General features: G+C 37.6%; 1 protein-coding gene across 1 annotated transcript; it reads left to right on the top strand.

Annotated features, from left to right (window-relative positions):
• Positions 1-1,864: 1,864 nt before the first annotated feature.
• On the top strand, positions 1,865-18,748 carry LOC139730742 (uncharacterized). The gene is made up of 8 exons (XM_071641606.1): positions 1,865-1,967; positions 3,808-5,037; positions 6,108-6,542; positions 7,431-7,504; positions 10,433-11,441; positions 11,835-12,043; positions 16,490-16,571; positions 17,437-18,748. The coding sequence occupies exons 1-8, from the start codon at positions 1,937-1,939 to the stop codon at positions 18,693-18,695; spliced, it is 4,329 nt and encodes a 1,442-aa protein (XP_071497707.1). The 5' UTR covers positions 1,865-1,936; the 3' UTR covers positions 18,696-18,748.
• Positions 18,749-22,463: the final 3,715 nt, after the last annotated feature.

The raw sequence follows: 22,463 nt of genomic DNA, 5'->3' as shown, positions 1-22,463 counted from the left end.
TCAACAAAAACTTGGAAAAATCATTTTATAGAAATATCATTAAATTCATATTTTTAAAAAAAAAACCAAACAGATGTCGTTTGCATTTTATTTTGCTTTCAAATCATTAAAAGCCGAAATACTAATTAATGCAAATTCAACACAAACTCCAAGACACAACGTTATCCTATGTAAAAACCACGTAGGCCCTATATAGATTACAAATATTGGAAAATGACACCCCTTATAGGTGTTACAAAAAAACAATTCCCACTTTGATCCTTAATAGTTCAAAAACTATATATCAGATAACGCTGACATTGATATGAGCAATAGCGGAATAATTTACAATTTTGTTGGAGGCAATTTCAAAATGATAGCATAATTCAGTTTCATTAAATTAAACATTATTTTTTTCATATAGTTTTCAGATTTTGCTCTATTTTCAACCCTCTGTACAAATCTTTAACTTCCCACAGAAGTCAATTGGTGTGTATGGGAGTGTGTAGTTGACACGTAATGGTCCTGGACAATGTCTAGGATTTGAATGCTACATTATTCATGAGAAATCCCACTATAGCCATGTTCAGACGTATTTCTAGTCGGAGTAAAATTTCATGGCGCAGCAATCAAAATTCAAATTCATACTTATCTTATTACCACGACCCTGTGTCGACACGACGGTCGTGGGAAGAAACTCCGACCAATTTACCACGGCCTTCGCGGGGATCACCATGGAGGGTCGGTGTAACTTCCGGAAGTGGTAGCGCCGCGCACGTCGACCATACGATCTTCGAACATGTCGTAGATTTTTTTTTTTTTTTTTTTTGAGGGGGGGGGGGGGTGCACGGGGACCATTTCTGAAGAATTTATGATGTAACCCAGTATCGGCCGACATGAACTACACAGAAACTTCCCTTCATTTTTTTAATGAAAAAATAAGATAGCCATGTTTCATTTTAAACTCTGAAAGGCCATTTAACAAGTTCTTTATTTATTAGCGCTTTTAGCTTACGATCTTTTTTTCACTTGAATCTTCCAATAAGAGAAAACTGTCATATTTGATTTTTTTTTCTTTAACTTTTTAATATCATATAAGTTGTGATTAATTCCACGTTCTTGGAGGGAATCCAAAAAGACAAGAAACTGTTGTATGGGAAGCTGAATGGATTGAGTTTGGTAACACAGAATAGAAAAAAAAAAAACATTTGTATTTCATATAAGAAATAGAAAGTGCACTTTTTCTTTCTTACTTCACCGATTTCGATGAGATTTGATCAATAGATAGTGATCTCCAACAAACCCCACAAACAGAAACTACGCAGTTGCGCGCGTTGACATAACCCTTAAATATTGCTGTAAAACCTATTGAACCATATCCCCTTTAATATCGTGTAACTTTTAAAGGAATTTGTGTATTGGAAAGCCGTTTTCACATGATGATACATGTATTCACGTTTAGGGGATAATTATAGGAAAACGTAAATGTTATTTGTAAACGCATATTAAACGTATGGAAAAGAACATTTTTACCGAATTCCATATTTTTTGAGTAAAATATTAAAAAACATAATTCCTTCCTTGATATTTCATGACAACAACTATTTGTCCCATCAAATGGGGTATCAGCTTGTAGGAAATTTAATTCTCTTCAAAATGATACCATTTTTATGGTAATTTGATACTCCTAACTAAAGTTATTCAAAAATAATCCGTCTCCTAGCAACCGGATTCGGAAAATACAGGTTCTGACGATCTTCGAACATATCGTAGAATTTTGTTTGTTTTTTTTTTTTTTTTTGGGGGGGGGGGGGTGCACGGGGACCCTTTCTGGCTGCTAGGGCAAAAGGGTCTGGACACCAGACTATATTCATTCGAGGATTCTCGTCGTCCGTCTCCGAGAAGCGCGAGAAAAATGATTCAGTAATTACTCCTCAACTAGTCAATTCACATCTACATGAAATTACAGTGTATGGAAATGGACATTGGTAAGTTGAAATGCTGGTTGTCATAAAACTATGAAGTAAATTGGAGGAAATCTTTGTACAAAATTGAGTCATGTTTGGAAAATAGCGAAGCAAGCCTTCGTCTTCCCTTATTGTAGTCCCACCTCTAGACATGCGCGTGGGAACTATTTAACCGACGTCGGACGGCTCCGTCTTCTGCTGCTGAGACCATTATTATCATCACACGGCATGTTGCATTTTTGGTGTCTAATGCAATGTCTTGTGAAGATGACTAGCTCTATAGCTACATATTGGCATTAGTTGCATGCCATTATATCAGAATACAGCCAATTAAATGACGAAAATGTGGTTTACCAAATTTGAAAAAAAAAAAAGAATGTAGTTAGATCTCCGTTTCAACCGGGGGGGGGGGGGGGGGGGGGGTAACACTCAGCAGGTTAACGTTAGGGCATGGCATGGCAAGGGTGGAGTTCTCTAATGCCAGTCGAAAATAGAGTTTTTTTGTTTTGTTTTGTTTCTTAATTCATCATAAAAAATGAGACAATATTTTTGAGAGTAGGCCTAGGTACTGTACAAGTCACAAAGTGGGTATTTTCGCGTTAGTAATTTTTCACGCTCAGCTAGGTAAGACTAAGTAAGATGAGTTCTTCAACACAAGTTCATGATTATTCTGTCACAGACTTGAATAGGAATACAGAAACATGGAATGCAGAAATATTCACTTTTTTTTCGCGCAAGATCTAGTTTCTGGCTGGTTGAGCGAAATGCACAAAAATTTCAACACTGAGAAAATTTCCACTTTTACAGTATGGTCTTGTCTAGAGTGTGTAGTCTATTATGGACACTTTGATATTTTTTGTTGTCCTTATTCTGTCCTTGGTGGGTGAAAAATTTGAGCAAAAGTAGCACAATTTGTTATTCATGAAGTCCTAGGGTTAAGAAGTCCAGGTTAAGACCAATTCTATAACATTTGGCACTGACAGCATGCATAATGCAACGAAATCAGTAAGATTAGCATCCCATGAAGCATGGTTTCAGAACCACCTGAAGTACTATGCAGGTGTGTGAAAAGGGGGGGGGGAGGGGGTGGGGAAGTCCCCCTTGCCCCTACGTTTTATACTCTTGATTGGAAAAAAAAATAGGAAAAGATTGACAAAGATCCTCATTGCCCCCCCCCCCTTTGTTGTTGTTGTTGTTCAGCCAGAGCCCTTATTGTTTGTTGGCATACACATTGACACAAAACTTTTCTATTTCACAGTGAGTGTGTTGTGTTGAGAAATCTACTGATGTGAACATAGGAATAACCATAAACTTCTGTTTCATAATGACTCAAAATTACTAACCATGATTTTGTGATTGCATGCAGCAATCAAGTTGAAAACCAATGTCACATTTAAAAAAGGAGAGAGAGAGAGAGAGAGGAAAATATGCAAGTCTTGTTTGTAATGTTGCCCAATTACTTACTGCAGTTGTGATCTGTTCATAACTTAGATATTTATGTTTGTGTCACACTCATCTGCTGGGGAATTATCTTTAGGCTGTGCTTTCTGGAGCCGTGCCTACAGGTGACAAATATAATCTATAATAGTTTTCTCTTGAATATAATGACCATTCATATGGGGAAAGCTATGCATGCAAACATTATAAGCAGTCTGTTCACAAAAAGTCGGATAAAGTCAGTAAACAATAGTTTCCTAATCCTGCTTTTACATATACGTGTGAAATCCCGAAGAAATTGAAGCTTTCAAATAAATTATTTGCCTGAATTCTCCTATGACATAAAAAATGGAAAAACCGTGTCATATTTCTGTAAGAGCCAAACACATCCCATGGATAAAATTTGTCTTTATTATGTCAACAGCTGGAAACCTCTTCCTATGCAGTATGTGCGGAGCTCAATTCCCGTCTGCCCTACTACTCTCCCAGCACAGTACCACTCATCAGGGCTATGAATTTACACCATTCTGCATGGGCACTGTGCTGCATACTGGACAGAGCTTGCTTTCCCAGGTGCCTATCCACCATCTTGTAGAGCATCATGTGGTAGATCGACACCCATTCAGCAAAAAACAGTCTGCCATTGGAGCAACATTTACGCAGCTTGAAACAGTGGCTCCTACAGCGAGACCAGGGTCCTCACCTCTTAAGCGTCTATGCAGATATTCTCCAATGCAGGGCAATGATGATACCTTTGCATCCATGCAAAAAGACTCATACTACAGGTTAAACCCATTCACTGTTAATCGAGAAACCTCATTGAATCATGACACTTTGCAGCCCCAGTGCATAGGAACTAATCCCAACCATCCAATATCAGAGAGCAACCAGGGAGATTTAGGAGATGAAAAGCAAGAAGCCATCAGCGTTGAAACATCTCAAGTGATGAGCAGAAACGCTTGTGCATCATCTGGCACCATGAGGGGTGAAGACAGCATCAATGTGGTACCTCAGAGCAATGACACAGTTTCCTGTATAACACAGTGTGACTGGCAGTCGGGCTGTGAGTGTGAGGGGCACAACTTGGCTGACACACACCAACAAGTACAAGGACTGATGGCTAATATAGTTACTGGTACACAAACATTCTCACATGGTACCCAGCTTACCAATGATACCAAAGAAGTATCTCAACAGATCATACACAAAGGTCACAAACAGTCAGCACAACACATCTATGCTGGAACCACAATACCCAAAGCAATGAAACCAGCTCAGTCTGCAGCAAGTCTAGTTCCCTTGCCTCAACAGAGAGTTACAACAACACCAGCAATACCAGTAAGTGCGCATCAAGGAGAAAGCACTCCACAAGTGTCCCATGTCACTGGACAGTCTGCTGAAGGTGCAAAGCAAGCAAGACAAGGATCTTTTGCATGTGAGAAATGTGGAAAGACATTTACACTTAAATCTAATCTTAGGCAACACGAGATATACTCTCATACATATTATAGACCCTTTGCTTGTACCATGTGCAACAAAGCATTCAAGCTGAAGGGACATTTGAAAGATCATGAGCGAAGTGTTCACACAGAGAGCAGGCCTTTCACCTGTCAACACTGCAAAAAATCCTTCAAGCAGAAAAGTCATCTTACAGGTAAAAAATTATGTTCCATTTATGATAGGCCTACTATCATTCATTGAACAATGTTAAATAGTATGTCACTTGCAAGTAATTTGTTATAAGATGCTTATACTTCTTTTACTACATTGTCATAATACAGTATCTTGTCCCGGACAAATTTCATCGAAAAACAATGAGAAATACAAAGTCGAAAAAACAAAGAAATACATAAGAAATTAAGAAAACAATAAAATGCAAAAATGATAATTTTCAAAAAATTAACTTCATGGTACTTTAGATTACATCATAGGCAATGTGTGTGCCGAATTTCGTCGCGATTGCGCGGTCGACGGCCGAGATCTAGAGGGGGGCCTGGGAGCCCCACCCCCCCCCCCCCCGGCTCTATCATCTACCTAAATAGCCCGGCCTAGTTAGGGTTAAATGACAAGTGAACCATTAACATGTCAGACTTCTGGTTGTGCTTGAAAAGTATTGTTGGTACTTTTAATGAGTAATGATATGCATTGTTTCAAGTGTCTCTTTTTATTTCCAGCATGATATACTTTACACTAATATTAATACTATAATACAAATAATGATGTCAAACTCAATGTTGGTTTCTTTATCTGCAGGGTTGTCTTTCCAGTGATTTTTGTTAACTTAAGAACAATTCATTTTCATTCATGATTTTTTCATTTCCAACAGAAACATATAAATATATTACAGAAGTTAAATACATAGATTTCATCATAATACAAAATAAAGGATAAGTTTACAAATATTGTAAGTATATTATGAAAATGTTGGAAATGGTGAGGAATGCTAAAAAGCAGTGCTTGTAGGGTGCGTTCCCCCTACACACAATAAAACACCTAAAAAAAAAGAAAGAAAGAAATGGAGCACAAAAAATGGTTGATATTGTGATGCAATGGGGTTTTGAACATAAAGACAGAATAGAGGATTACTGAGGATGTTTAGTATGATGAATATCATAGTGGCTACGATAAATATGTGTCAGGTAGAGTCACCACAAACTGTGTCTGACAATATTGTGAAGTAACCGTAAAGTGCATGATATGCTTTCTTGCTCCGTTCTGAAAAAGGACACATGGCAATTCACCTAGGAGACAAGCCACATCGATGTGAAACCTGTGGGCGTCAATTCCGTCAAAAGCAGCACATGCAGCGGCATGCCCTCACCCATACCTCCCAGAGGCTCTTCCCCTGCCTTTCATGTACATCTGCCTTCAACACTATGAGTGATCTCAAGCGCCATACTCGGATACATACTGGTGAGAAGCCATACCAGTGCCCCCTCTGTGGGCGGGGCTTTGCACGGAAACAGGCAGCAAAGACACACCTCCAAATCCACATGAAGCCCTTTACCTGTCAGAGATGTAGCAAGAGCTTTGTGGACATGCAGTCGCTGGCTGCACATGAGAAGCAGCATGCCAAGGTGTTGTCACATGACTGCAGAGAGTGTGGATCCTCGTTCCCTTCCCTTGTAGCACTGAAGGAGCACCTACAGACGCATGAAGGTAAGAACCTTATCTAGAGACAAGCATCAGTGAGTGAGGCAGTAAATCATACAGTTATCGTCTAGTGTGATGAGAAACAAAGAATGCTATCTTAGATATTTTTTTTTCCAGTCATGAGCAGTATTTTTGTCTGAAAATGTGGAACCTTGAAACATTTGTATGTGTACATCACAGCGCAGTAGAGTATATTTACATAGTAGCTGCGCTATAGAAATTTGTCTAATTATTATTATTATTATTATGAATATTATATCATGGCAGTAAGATCAACTATTAATATTAGACTTGCTGTTCTGTCAACACACAGATTTTTCTTGGAATTTGCAATTTGTAACCTTCCACTGCCTTGAAGTGGCAACAACTTTTTGCATTCATCTATCAGGATTTATTTCCATGACTGATAGATTATGTTGCCACATTTGCATGTGTGTCAGATTACATGTTGTGATTTCATGACAGAATGATGTTGGCAACAATCACACACATTATTCAAACACAGTGGGGGGATGATGGCATTGCCCCAAAAGTCTCTCTTGACCAAAGACACCACTCTTTCTCATTTTGTTTTCAAAATTGAATAACAAGGATTGTTAAACTCACATCATAAGAAATTGTAGTGATGCAAGGACCTAGTAATGGCAGCTGGTCAGGGGTTCTAGTAGCAAAGTTGTTGGCCAAGGACAAAAAAATGTTGTCTGTGCAAATCAGTGGGAAAGCTGTGAATGATTGCAATACCTCATCTATGTAACCTGTCTTTGCAAACAGTGTTACTGTGCATACTTCTGCTCCCTTTAAAGAAGTCAGCTTGAAAATTAAGGGCCATTTCACCTCATTGTTCTTTGCTACTGTTGATGCTTGCAAGTGTATGAAATGATTTATCTTCCACAGAAAGCAGTCAGACTAAGACAAAACCAGAACATCTGTCTTACAGGGAAAACCTTTCAAATCAATCTGGCAAAGAGGTAAGTTCATGAGGTCAATTGTAATTTTTTAACCTCCTGTTCAATGCTATGGATGACAAAAGCAATTGTTGATACAGTAAACCTCGGATAAGTCGACGTCGAGTGAGTCGAAAATCACTTAACTCGAAGCAAAATAAAAAGTCCCGATTTTTCCCTATGCATTTTCTCTAAGAAATATTTGGATAAGCTGAAGTACAAGAGTCGAATTTCGGCTGTGTCGAAGTAAAACAGTCAGTCCCTTTTGTACATAATACTCAATACACGTAGTTTACATCACTTGAGCCGAAGAAGATTTGTCTGGCATTCTCATTACATTTAGAGGAGAACAAAAAAATCGGCATGTCGCAGAACCCCATCCCTGACCTGCTGCAGGTAAGCATGCACACTCACTGTACCGCTCTGCACGCATGTCGAATACATACACATGTATACATGTATACACACAGCACATCCATACTTTATCCATGTCAAGCCAGAACTCCTTGGTCAAGGACAGGCCAAGTGGGCGGAGCTTGTTTGTGCGTGCCCGCCCGGCTGGCTGTATAGTGTTGTTCATTGGAGGTGGGATGGGCCTGGGAGAGTGTTTGTCTCAGGGTAGGTTGACAGAGATGGCTACCTATATTGCACCATATAGACATAGCACATGCACATTGCCACGTTAGCACAGACATTCTCAGAACTACAGTTAACTACTAGTATTGATACAAATTCCATGTTCAATTTAGAACAAAATAAGAACATTACCTTCAAGAACAGACAAATTGAATGCAAACACACACACACATGCATGTAAATGTACTATAATACTAGGTGTTTCAAAAAACATTTCCCACTTTTGATTATTAATAGTGCAAAACCTATTCATCTGACAAAACTGTCATTAATATGAGTAATAATAGCTGAATAGTGTACAATTGTGCTGAAGGTGATTTGAATGTGAAAGCATAAATCAGTTTCATTAAATCTAAGATTGATTTTGAAGTAAGGTTTCAGATTTTGGTCAAATTTTAACCCTCTGTACAAAAATTGAACTTTACACAGGAACCAATGATGTGTATGTGAGTGTGTGCTGACAATGGCCCTTAACAATGGACATGCCTGAACCACCTGTTGAATAGGCGTCAGTCTCACGCTCCCTGGCACATGAATGCTTAATCAATAATTCATGTGGATTGCCCAGGGCACTGCTAGTCTGAATTCATGCACGGTAAAGGGTAAAATGTATGCACATGGAAAAAGTAAGCACATGTTTCCATGTGCTTGCAAACACCACATTTCATTCCAGCTGGCAATCATTTTCAAATTTTGCTTCACATATCACTAAATTTGGGATATAAATAAGCATAAATGATCTTAAGTTCCTCATTTTAATACAACTGTCTACTAATTAGATAATCTGACAAATTTTTCGCTTTTTCGATAAAAAGAGATTATTTTTGGTAAAGAGTTCAGCAGCATTTATCATGGGGGCAATTTGTTTCACAGTAGATTTATTTAAGGCTCCATAAACACAAGTGTATAGTCTAATTGATTTCTTTGCTTCCTGTCACCATGTTTACGATAGAACAGAAGGTATTCATTGTAATTTCGTTTTTCAGAAGTAGGGAGAGCACTGTCGCGACTCAACGACAGTATTGGCAGGCGTTTGACTTTACACAGATACTGCCAGAGGCTGAATAAAGACTAGTTGTGATAGTGGAATTTCTCATGAATAAATAATGAAGCATTCAAAGCCTGGCCATTGTTCAGGACCATTGTCAGGGTGTTAACCACACACTCCCATACACACCCATTGACCCCTGTGCAGAGTGAAATTTTGTACAGAGGGTTGAAAATAGAGCAAAATCTGGAACCTAACTGTGAAATTAATCATGGATTTCATGAAACTGATTTACGCTTTCATATTTAAACCACCTCCAACCAAATTGTACACTATTCAACTATCACTCATATCAATGACAGTGTTATTTGATAAATACTTTTTGAATTATTAAGAATCAAAAGTGGGAAATGTTTTTTGAAACACCTAGTACATGTACATAACTGTGAGTCGAAAAAAAAATCGACTCTCGCGAGAGTCGAAGTTCACTTAAGTCGACGCATTTTTGTCAGTCCCGAGAGCTTCGACTCATGCGAGGTTTACTGTACATGCATTATTTTCCTAGTAACTAAGTATGATCTAGTTTACAACCTATACATTTCTTAATTTGCTCAAATGCTGAACAGGTACATATACATAAGTGATTCATTAGTACTACAGTTTGATAGTTGATGTACACTACAACATATTGCTTGCAGAGAATTGTGATTTCACTGCAAATGCATTGCGTAACTACAGGCAGTTGACAACATTTTTTTTTTTTTTTTGCCCACATTGATTTTATTACAATTGAACTCGCATATTATTTCAGCCTTTGGTTGGACCACAAAATCTATTCATTAGGTTAAGCAGTTATAATAGTGCAACATGAAATGTGGAGCAGAATATGTGCTAAAGTAAATAGCTTTGGTACCAGAATCAATTTAGCCATTGATATACCACAGACTAAAAAAGACAACCTTTTGTACTTTTAAGAAAAATACATTGTACATTGAAATACAATGGTACTTAGCCTCAGACAGAGAAGGAAAAAAGAACAAGAGGGTGGTGGAAGAAGACAGTAAAAATCAAGCCATGTGCTCATGTGCTGTGTTTGGGAAAGAAGGGGAGTACTTGTTTATGTGATGCTGGAAGAATTGTGGGCAGTCAGTGATGATGATATAGATTTAGATGAGTCTCTTTAAAAACAAGTAGTGGTCTGCAAGAATGTGTGGAAGGTGAACTTGTGATACTTAGGTGAGTACGAGACCCCGGGGTCTCTTGTCTATTATGTATGCTATAATATCCAACCTTGGTTTTATTTTATAGTCATTTGTATTTTTTGATAGAAAAATGAAGGAAGATCTTCTGCAGTAACACAAGAAAGATGGAAGAAAGTGCAGTTTGAAAATCAAAAGAGCAAGCCACACAACACCAGGAGGATAGAGACAAAGAGTAATGAAAAACTGTCATGCAGCATCTGCAAGAAGATTTTTGTGAAACACAGGCTTTTGCAATGGCATATGCATAAGTGTCATGGTCTAGAGCTACCCAAGAGCAAGAGACTTGAATGTGACCAGTGTCACAGATCCTTCAGGTGGACATCTCTCCTACAACAGCACATGATCAGGGCTCATAATGGGAAGTCTTATCAGTGCAAGACATGTCACAAATACTTCATGCAGCAGTACTCATTAACAAAGCACCAAGAACTATGCAGCAAAGGTGACGTCGGATGTGACCAGTGCTGCGATGTCTTCCCAAGTAATCAAGCTCTACAGAGACACCAGATGACAGCTCATGGGCTGAGGCCATTCACATGCAATGTGTGCTCACAAACGTTTGTTAGGAAGGCAGCACTAAAGCGCCACGAGCTGAAGCACACCAGTGAGCGCCCTTTTCCCTGCGTGGTATGCTCCAAAGCTTTCAAGGAGAGGCGCCAACTTCGCCAACATGAGCTGATCCACCGTGATGAGCGCCCCTACCAGTGCTCCCAGTGTGGACTCTCCTTCCTCCGCATGTCCTATCTGATTCGACATGAAGCAACCCATAGTGGACTGAAGAGATTCCCCTGCCCCCATTGCCCTTCAGCATTCTTCATGAGGCATGACCTCAAGCGTCATTTGAGGATCCACACTAATGAGAAACCCTTTTCCTGCAAGATCTGCAAGAAGACTTTCAGGAGAAAATCAGCTGTAGCAATCCATGAGAGGCAGGTTCATGGCAAGCAGTTTGTATGTAACTTCTGCCCCAGGAAATTTCACACCAGAAAGGAGCTAGATTCACATGGAATATCACATTGTCGTGTCTCTGGAAGACTACCAGAACTACTGACTGACATTACTGGAGCTGTTTCAGGTATTGCAAAATGAGATATTTTCCTGTCACCCTGTTGTCACCCTTTTTTGACACTAGAGTGGGTTATGCCATTTTATTTTTGTTTTGTTTTGCTCATGTTTTGGAGATAATGTGTTATAGTTGATGTATAAAATGCATACTGTAAGTAGCATGATTACAAGGTGAACATGAATAGGATTTAGATCTAGAATAGTGTCTTGAGACAAAGCTAAAAAGATGAAAACAAACAACCAAAAGACTAGTCACAGTGAGTTTGCCACTGAAATAAATTCAATGACATTGAAAACCATTAACGAAGAATGATACAGAAATTTTATGATATACATGTGTTTGATACCAGTGGAGTATATTCATGCATACAAATTACAGACTTTCTGTTCTTTGCCTCCTTAGAAGATGATGCCACTGCTACTGAAGAAAGAGGCCTCCCTGTTGCAGTTCCATGTGGGTCATCAGAATGTATGTCAACTCGCCCCGTCATGGAGCCAGATCCTGATGGAATTACCAGCGGGGTCGCTGAAGTAGATACAGGCATTGGTGGCAGAGCAGCTTCACTTCCACGTTCAGGGGAAAGTGGTAGCATTTCTCCTCCCATTATACCGGTAAGTACTACAGTGTATTTGAATGCTACACCATGCATGCTAGCAATAAAGTACAGTGCACTCCCATTATACGAACATGGTTGTAATGAAATTCTGCTTACAACGAAATAAAACTCCAGGTCGCAAAATTTTCGGCTCTGTGATTTTTATTGTTTATTTGTTTGGTTATAAGAAAATTTTGATGTATGTAATGAAAGAAAACTACCGGTACTGAGGACTTTGTTATAATGGGAGTCCACTGTAGTGTGAATTAAATGATAGTGTATTGGTACATTGGTTTAATTTGAACCTGTTAGCACTAGCCTCGAGTATTCTTGGGCTGGGGTAAATGAGTTATGTATGTTATGGGAAAGTCAGTCTGTCTTTAACAGGTTGATGCTCTTATATACGAGTAGATATTTACCTATACACCTTTGTCTTTTTAATCAACAAGACACTGTAGTTAGATATGCTTCTGCCAATGCAAACACATTCAAGCTCAAGGATTTGAGCATGCATCAACCCTGCATTAATGGAAGTCATATTAGTTGAGCTTTTGCCAAAGTAACATTACACTTATCTAAATATTGATAAAAAAGAGGTCTGATACTGTAAAGTACACTTGAGCCAACAACAATCAAAACAGGAGAACAGTCCTGATTTTACCCCATGCATATTTGTATCCACAACCGAAATCAGCTGAGTCAAAAGTGCGGAGTCCAATGTCGGGAACATCAAAGTAGCAATCCGATTTCTTTCTTTTGAAAAATACAAGTGTTTCACCATGTGAGTCAAACTACTCCCGTGCAATCTTGTTATAACCAACACAGTTGTGATGAAATTTCTTTACAATGAAGTAAACGGTCAGATCCTAAAATTATCATTGTTAAAGTCTATGGCACAGAGTTCGTTTACAACTAACACAGTCATAGCGAAGTTCTTCCTATAACAAAGCTATTTTTAAGTGCCATTGAGAAAGACAAAAAAGGCATTCCATTACAAAACAATGCAAATCGTGTAGGAGAACAAACATTTACAGATCGTCTCTGGATGGCTGAATGCTCTAGATTTCAGAGTGTTGAAACAGAAATCGCCCGTTTTGAACAATGATTGGTTCATAATCAAGTGAAACAAGGAGTGACATGAAAAAACATGTGCAATCCTTGGGTGATGTTCATTATTCTGATGGTTCATTAATCTGGAAGTGAAATAAGATTTGTTATTCCGAAGGTTCGTTATTACAAAACACACAAATTCCGTTTAAGATGTTTTGCAATACGAAAATGAAATACGGTTCCTTATTACGAATGTTTGTTGCATTATTCCAACATGCTCGTTACTCTGAAGGTTTGTTCATCGGATAATGAAATGAAGTTTTATAGTCCGAAAATGAAATATGGTTCATTAATCTCTCAGAGAGAAGAGAATTGCAAACCGTAGTTAGTTTTTTATGCCTCCGCCACGAAGTTGTGCCGGAGGCATTATGTTTTCGGGTTGTCCGTCCGTCCTTCCGTCCTTCCGTCCGTCCGTCCGTCTGCCGTCCGTCCGTCCTTCCGTCCGTCCGTAATGAATATTGTGGCAAGTGTAATTAAAAAAACCTTTTGAGGTATCCTAATGAAACTTGGTATGTATGTGTATTAGGTGGTGAAGTTATGCCTATCAACTTTTGGGTGCACATGCTCAAGGTCAAAGGTCAAAAGGTCAAGGTCAAATACATAAAATTTCACTATTTCCTCCATATCTATACATTGCCTGAAGATATTTTCTTGAAATTTAGTGTATACATGCATTAACCAATTAAGATTCTCTGGTGAAAGTTTGGGGTCATGAGGTCAAAGGTCAAAAGGTCAAGTAAAATATGAAAATTTCACTTTTTTCTCTGTACCTTGGAAATTGTTCAAGGTATCTTCATGGAACATACACGTGTATTATATATACATGTACTGACTGGCAGTGATTATCTAGAGAATCTGGGGTTCATGGGGTCAAAGGTCAGGGGTCAAAGGTCTAGGGCAACACTTCAAAACTTTACTGTTTCCCTCATATGTATGCAATGCCAGCAGGATTATTTTTTTTACACTTGATGTGTGCATGTATAACCCAATAGAGATTCTCTGTTAACTTTCTTCCTTTTTTTGCCTCGAAGGTCAAAAGGTCAAAGATCAAGTGAAAGTGCTGAACTAACTGTTTCCTCCATATCTAGGAAATGGTTCAAGTTATCTTGAAACTTACTACATATTTATGCATGTTCTGTCTGACCGTGATTATCTTAATATGAATTTGATGGTCAAAGACCAGATGAAAATGGCAACAATTTACTATTCAATACAGAAATTGCACTTTGTCTCCATACCTTGAAAATTACTCAGTGCATAAACTTGTGAATGGATCAAAGTCAAGTTAAAGTTCTTAAATCTTCAAATACATGCTCTCCTATTCGTCCAATTAAACCTAGGTCAAGGAAGGTGAACATTCAACACATTTGTGACAAACTTGTCATTTTATTATTTTGCCAGTTTTGTGAAAATGTAATCACACATTGTCCACATGTACTGTAGACCTATTAGGAGAACCATGCATTATGGCGGAGGCATACCAGTTGCGATAGTGACATTTCTAGTGTTTTTTTAACAAACCTCCAGAATAACTCGCTATATTTCATTTCAGGAATACAAACTTTTGGAATAACAAACGTTTTTTCATTGGCAGATTAGCGAACCTGCGGAATAATTGACTTACTTCATATTTGGATCAATGATCTTTCAGAATAACAACATATATTTCATTTTTTTTAATTACAAACTTGGAATAACAAATCTTGGGAATAGCAAACCTTTACAAAAAGGAGCATTTGGAATAATGAACCTTCAGAATAATGAACCTTTGGAATAACGAACTGTATCCAAATCTTATGCCATCACTTTTCAAACATGTGTTTCCAAACAAAGCATTAAAGTACAAACAAGTTTTTTGTTACACGTATGCTGTCTGTCAAATGAAACAAATTAAAGAATTAACGTAATTGATGAGATAGCATCGCATTTAACATTGCGTTTGAGCTTATGATGAATAGGCCCTAATCAACAAATTGAATACAATATATGCATAGTTGCGTGTACGGTTGTGCATCATTCTTTTGTATTGTTCGGTTATGACAAAATTTCAATGTAACATAAGAAAACTTTTGGTCCCCGAGGATTTCATCATAAGGGGAGTGCACTGTAATTTTGTTTCTACAAATCGCAAGTGGCCCATTGTTACCGTGAATCTCACAGCACAAGCTTATATCACACTACATTCAGAACTGCACAACTTTAGTGTGCCCTCATTGCTTAATAATAATAATAATGATAATAATTGTTTTGGATATAAACTCCAAATTTTATTGTCCAAGAATGGAAATTCATTTTGCCCAATTGATTGTGGGCCCGGCAGCCACTGAGCAGCGCCAGATCGACGTTGCTCTAACCTTTTCAACTGTTGAACGGCAAACAAGGCAGCAGCAACTCCCATCTTTTAACGTCTTTTGGTATGACGCGGCCAGGGTTTGAACCCACGACCTCCCGATTGTGAGGGCAGCCACTCTACTCACTGAGCCAACACATCGGTATATGCTTGTGGACCTGTATATTACTGTCCTGTTGCAAAGCCAAAGCAGGTTCTGTGTGGTCTATTTTGATGTACTATGATGTAATTGAGTTACATGTATGTTCATGGATAAAGCCGTGGCATAATAGTTTAGATGCATTCAGTTTTTTTTTTTCCTCTTGTGTCTGCATGTGTAATATCTTTATTTCAATCTTGACAATAACAAATTTTAGACAACTGTGGTGACTTTTGGTACATTATGAGGACTGGCTAGGTGTGTATGGCCCGCTGCCTAATCTGAGCAGTGACTAGTGCATTGGTATTCAGCTTTGGGTTATGCAGAGTTGACTCTGTAAGTTGCACCTGGTGTTTGTTTTGGATCAGTTGTGCAGGGTCAGCTTGGACATAATATTTCTAGGTCCTGATCCCATATCTATATTATGAAAGTGAGGCAAAGTGCCTCTAAAACATGATATGATTCCCCTCAGATTATTATTTTACTGACATCTGAAAGGTTTAGGGCAGAATGTAAATCACGATTCATTTACTCAAACATCTCCACTTTATGTAATGTGAAATATTTCAAATGAATTAGATTCCATTACATATCATTCATTATTATCACTTTGTGTTGTGAATGGAGTTGTCCTGAGGGCATTTCATGGAGCATTTTGTCACATGTTTTTTTCTGACAAACTGTTATAAACTACAAAAATCTTTGCATCTCATTAGCTGAGAGCAAGTTTGTCAGAAATATATATATATACAAGTATATATCCAACCAAACTGCTTCATGAAAATAATGCCCCCTGGTTTCAATTGCCTGCCTACTCTTAATTAAAGGTTTCAATTTCTTTCTTCTGCACTTGATGTACACAGTATGATGATGTTGCAGGCATTCATTCTGAGATTCACACTCAAACTGCAGACAGATGGAAGATGGAAGAAAACAGCAAAAAAGGTAAAGGACTTGTGAAAAGCAGTGCTATCATTTTATTTGCCATAACTCGTATATCTTCACACCAATACTATGAGCAAGATAACACTGATTTTCAATAAAGTTTACAATTTTAAAGTTATTGAATATGAAATATCAAAGCTGCAACAGGCAACAATGAAACACTTCCCCATCCAATAGAGTGTGACTGATTAGCACAAGTTGATGTCACACTCTTCATCGGTGTCTAGGGTGTGACAGGAGGTGTCAGAGGGGTAAAATTTATATCTAAATTATAAGTAGACATCTGATCAGTCTCGTCAGGAAGATGAGCTGACAACATCTGATTCAGAAACAGAATTGTTAGTCCTTATAACACTATTTGCCACCCCCTGACTGCTGAAGTAGAACGTTTGCCAACCTCTGTAATTTATGTTAATTTGATAAAATGCATATGACATCACAAGTCCTGATAGAAGGTGTATTAGGCATTATATAAATATTTCATGTTAATATTATTATTATTATTATTTTGAGAAGCTAAATTCTGCATTTTATCAACGAAACATGAAAATAGATTACATTCAGTTTTTGCAGTCAACAATAACCAAGACATTGGAAATGAAATGATGTAGATTTTCATTAATGCAGATCATATGTTGCTTACAAGTTCATTTTTCAAAAACCTGTGAAAAAAGTTGGACATTATCTATATTTGAATCAAGAAATTTTACTGTCAGGTTGTGTCAACATTTTAATGTATTCGGCATTCCTGTGACAATCAAATAAAGTTACTTACAAAGACTTCACCCATTTCTGTGATAGTAGAATTATCCATTGCTTTTTCTGTCTCTCATTACTCCCCCCCCCCCCCCCTCCCCACTTATAGAAGGAGATGTGGCCAAGGAAACTCCAATAGATGTTACTTTCTACCTGTGCAGCCACTGTGGGCATTTGTTTCCCAGCACCCTAATGCTAGCTAAACATACCAAGGCTTTCCATCGGCCGTCTCTCCACATTGATTATGTTGCTGATAGGAACAGAGGGAAGTATGACAAGCAATCTGCAAAAGGTGGTGTTGATTTAGAGATGGAGGCAGGGGAAAGTGACATTCCAGGGAATAGAGATGGAGAGCCAGTTCATACAATGATGTGTGTGAAATGTGGAGAAGAGTACACTGGAAATTCTGATGCACACCTATGTGTCGATAGGATTGTTTTGCCAAGAGGTGAAATGGAAGAGAGTGATGAAGAAAATGAATCAAAAGATACAAAGAATCACCTTGTGTGGGATTCTTCAAACATTACAGAATTTGATGAGACCCTGTACTATTGCTTGTACTGCAAGAAAGGTTTCAAGAGAATGGGTAACCTGAATGTACACAAAAGATTGCATACCGGTGAGAAGCCTTTTGTCTGCAGGACTTGTAATAAAGCATTTTCCGTCAAAAGTAACTTGAAGCAACATGAGTTAAGCGCTCACACAGAGGCTCGCCCCTATATGTGCCCGACCTGCCCAGCAAGGTTTAAACAGCGCAGTCACCTGAAATCCCATCAAGAGATACACTCTGACATCAAGAAGTATGAATGCAAGACATGCGGGCAGAAGTTTAGGCAAAGTTCACACTTACAGCGGCATCAATTGATCCATGCTGGAATTAAGCTCTTCAAGTGTGAACAGTGTCAGTCAGCATTCAACCTTTTGAGTGACTTGCAGCGTCATGCTCGTATACACACAGGAGAAAAGCCATTCTCATGTTCATATTGCAACAAGGCCTTTAGGCGAAAGTTTCAGTTGAAGGTACATGAGCGCCACCATACCAACAGTGCCTCAGGGAAGTGTAAACACTACAACAAGACTTTAGAGACCGATGTTTCCCAGCACATCAATAATCGCCACACCCAGGGAGTTTGTAGGCAGACTCGCAGTAAGAATAATGCCTTCAATGAACATACAAATGTTCACATTACTCCAAGTGTTAACAGTTGTCACCACCACACTATATTACCAGAATACAAGAGGGCTCTGAGAAAACATAAGAGTAGACCGACAAGTTTGAAAGATCCAAGTCACTGCAAAGCCCTTCGAAGTGCAAAGAAACAGACTTGTAGGAAGGGTGATAACAAGGTAATTAAAGCAGCTAAATAGGTTATCATAAATGCACCATTTGTTATCTTAGTTTGAAAAGAAAATTTAATTCTGCTATCTTATATAGATGAAGAAAATGCATTATAAAGAGATTGTTGCCATTAGGACAGATTGGATTGATATTGGGCTCAATCATAATCTAGATATCAGTCTGTCTCTCCCTCTTCATGTCCGTTTTTTCCTAGTTGTGCAATAATACCAAATGACCAAGAAAGGTTTTATTGCCACTGGGTTTAATATCAGGTGGTATACTTTCCAGTTCATCTAATACCACTACAGCTAAACTAATTTGGTCTACTATCAATTTTGTTTAATGCCCGTTTGGTGTAATCCTCACTTGGTCTAATGCACAGTTTGGCTAATTGTCCTTTTGTCTAATGACTGGATGATCTAATTGCCATTTCATCTACCTGTGTTTTATTTCCCCCATTCCATATGTTACAATTTGGTAAATTGTCAATTTGTCCAAATTCTATTTAGTTTATTTTTCATGTGGTCTTTGCAGACCTCCCAACCATTCTGAATTTGGAGGAAAGAATCTGATTTTTGACCATTCCCAGCTCTTGTTTCGATAGGAGTTTGTTATTTTTCTTGTTAATTTTACTACACACTTGTATGAAGACTGCTCTTTCTTTCCTACAGCTGTACTTGTTACCCAAATCATAGCTGTTTTCAGTCAGAAAAGTTGGGAGGTCTGGTACTCCATGGACATTATGGTTCATGGCTTGTTGGCTTGTTTGGCTAATTCCTGCATGGTCTGCTCCCCGATCGGTCTACACATGTATTTCACTAGGTCTAATAGACAATAGATCTATTCCCATTTTGTCCAATTATGTCAATTAGTAAAATTGCCAGTTGGCTCACATGCCTATTTGTCTAATAAGCATTTAAATCTAATTTGCAATAGGGCTACTCTCATTTTGTCTACAAGATGCAAATACATAGTTTATATCACAGACTTTCTTTTGTGGTATACAATTTGTATCTGCCAAATAAATTTTAATTTCATCAATAAGTCTGTTCCTGTGCCATTGTATAGCTTCTGTATTCACCCTGTATTCCCTGCCAGAGATTTTGAATATGGGCAAGTCCAAGATAATGCGCGCGTTACGTATGGGACATTCAGAGACTTTTATGACCTGAAAAATAGTGTTAATGGCCTTTGATCATATTGAACTTCATCATGGTGATTGATATCTAGGAGAAGTATAAACATGTAAAAGATTGAGAAAAATGACCTTGACAATTATATTCTAGAAGAGAAAATATGTGCCGTTACGTATGGGACCAGAAAACTTTTGTTTTTTTGAACATTTTTTTCAACCTCAAAACTCTCTGAAAGTATTTCATTCTATAACTTGTAACTCACTGTGATAAAAGTCACAACACTCAAGATTATCACAGGTAAGTTTCATGTCATTAGGCAAAAAGCTCTAATTACAGGTTCTAATTAAAGACAGACATGACGTGTTACGTATGGGACAGTTACGTATGGGACAGTTTGTCCCCCATTCATTTAGTGTGTGAAGAACCATGTTTATGGGAATTTTGCATAATTATTGTAGTAAAATCAATTGAAACTACTCAAATACTGATCCAGATTGTCAAGGAAACATTATTCCCCGAATATTCACCATCATAATCATATTCAATCATATTTTTATATTTTTATGACCAACCTGAGTATGCATGCCCTTTGTCCCCCATTCGTTTAGTGTGTGGAGAACCAAGTTTATATGGGTATTTTGCAAAATAATTTTGCAAAATAGCCATAAACAAATTTTGGCATAAATATTGAGGTAGAATCAGTTGAAATTACTCAAATGCTGTTCCAGATTGACAAGGGAACAATATTCCCCGTGTATTTACCATCATAATCATATTTAATAATATTCTATATTTCTTATGACTAACCTGAGTATGTATGCCCTATTTTTATCAGGATAGTTACTACTGAAAAATTGAATAGTTTAAAGTGTTTACTTCCATTGATGAAGGGCAGTTTGCCATTTAGTTTCAACAAAAAATGACTTGACACAAGAAATATTAATTTTAATAAATAAGCAATACCTGCTGCGTGGAACCCCAGTGATCGAGTAGATATATGTCTGTCTAGCAGTCAGGTCATTGATTCGTGTCACACCTCGGTATGTATACCCATGAATTTTGTCGTGGCTACATTGTACTATTGAAACTGAATAAGGACTATTTGTGTATCACTTGCAATAAAAAGGAATCATTTTACTTTACATATTTTTTTTGTATATATCACAACCATTTCAAATTGGATCTCCATCACATAAACTTTGAATTCCTCTAGTTTTAGGATTGTATGCTCTTTAGTAATTCATATAATTGGTTTCCAATCATCTCATTAAATGTTGAAAACTGAATCCCCATTTCTACAAAAACTACATTGTATACCATCCCTTTAATGCTGATTTTTCATTGTGCATTTTGCCATTTCCCCCCCCCCTTTCTGAAAATTGTTCAGTCAAGTACATGCATTGTTTCAAGTGTCTAAAACTCAAAAAGTAGCTACAATGTTGGGATGCTTTCTTCAGGATGATTGACCATTTGTGTACTGAGAGACCTTCCCAGCTAGCTACATGCATTCACATGCGATATGTATGGGGATGTCCCATACGTAACGCATTTGTCCCATACGTAACATTATTTTAATGCCTAATAGAATATATTTCTTTTACTGTTTTTTCTTTTTTCTATGGTATTTAGTTTCTCTAAACAATAAATTAGAACTTTCCAAAAGGGCATTAAAATATCCATAGCAATTTCAGAAAAAACCTAAAAAAATGACCTCAATTTGTTACGTATGGGACATCTCATGATAAGACACGAGCTAATTTGCATAATCATTTGCATAATCCCTAAATTTTTATACCAAGTTAAACTATTTGATGAACTTCTTATGTCCACATATTAATCAAATATCATATGCTTTCCTTTGAATTAATATGAATTTTTATAAATGTCCCATACGTAACGCTGTATTTCACATTTATGCAAATGAAGCCCTTGAAATTTGCATAAACTTACATAATATCATTTTTTCCTCCATGGAAATCAAAACTTCAACTCATAAGCTTCAAAATGATACCAAACACGTCAATATTGAGCAAAGATGAAATTTTGCCTTCTGAGGGGACCTTATCTTGGACTTGCCCATATTTTAGAATATCATGATAACGTACTTGGTTTGTGCAAAGTTTTTAGCACCATTGATTGGAAAAAAAAAGGTATTTGTTACCAGGACATGAATGTTAAATGTTGAAGTAACCTACTATGAGCACATATCACATAAGGAACAGTACACTCGGAGTGTAATTTCCTTCCTCGTCGGCAAAGAGTGTGATAACTTGCTGTGACATCAAAATTTAACCAGTTTTTAGAAAGCCAACAAAGTAAGCAAAAGTCAGATTTCACCTGCCATATAAATGAAAGTGAGTTCACATAAACTAATAACCTGAATAATGTACTGAATTAAACCTCTGCTTAAACATCCAGCAAACCATTAACTCAACAAAAAACAACTAACAAACACATTATCACATATTACATGCATTTAATCTATTCTAAACAACATTTTATACAGTGTAAAAGCAACCATGAAACGGTACTAATCCGCTTATAGGGTGCAGTCGGCCCTTTTTTGTTGTTGTCGTTATGAAGAGCATGAAAATACAGGAAATCAACAAAACAATCTAGCAAGCGTATACTTACAACTTTGTATAATATAACTATCATGAT

The sequence above is a fragment of the Diadema antillarum genome, unplaced genomic scaffold, assembly GCF_040938485.1.
Source record: "Diadema antillarum isolate AM-2024a unplaced genomic scaffold, OU_Dant_1.0 seq00000331_RagTag, whole genome shotgun sequence".
NCBI classification, from domain to species: Eukaryota; Metazoa; Echinodermata; class Echinoidea; order Diadematoida; family Diadematidae; genus Diadema; species Diadema antillarum.
Note: the sequence above shows the minus strand (reverse complement) of the source record. Positions and strands in the feature narration are given on the sequence as shown.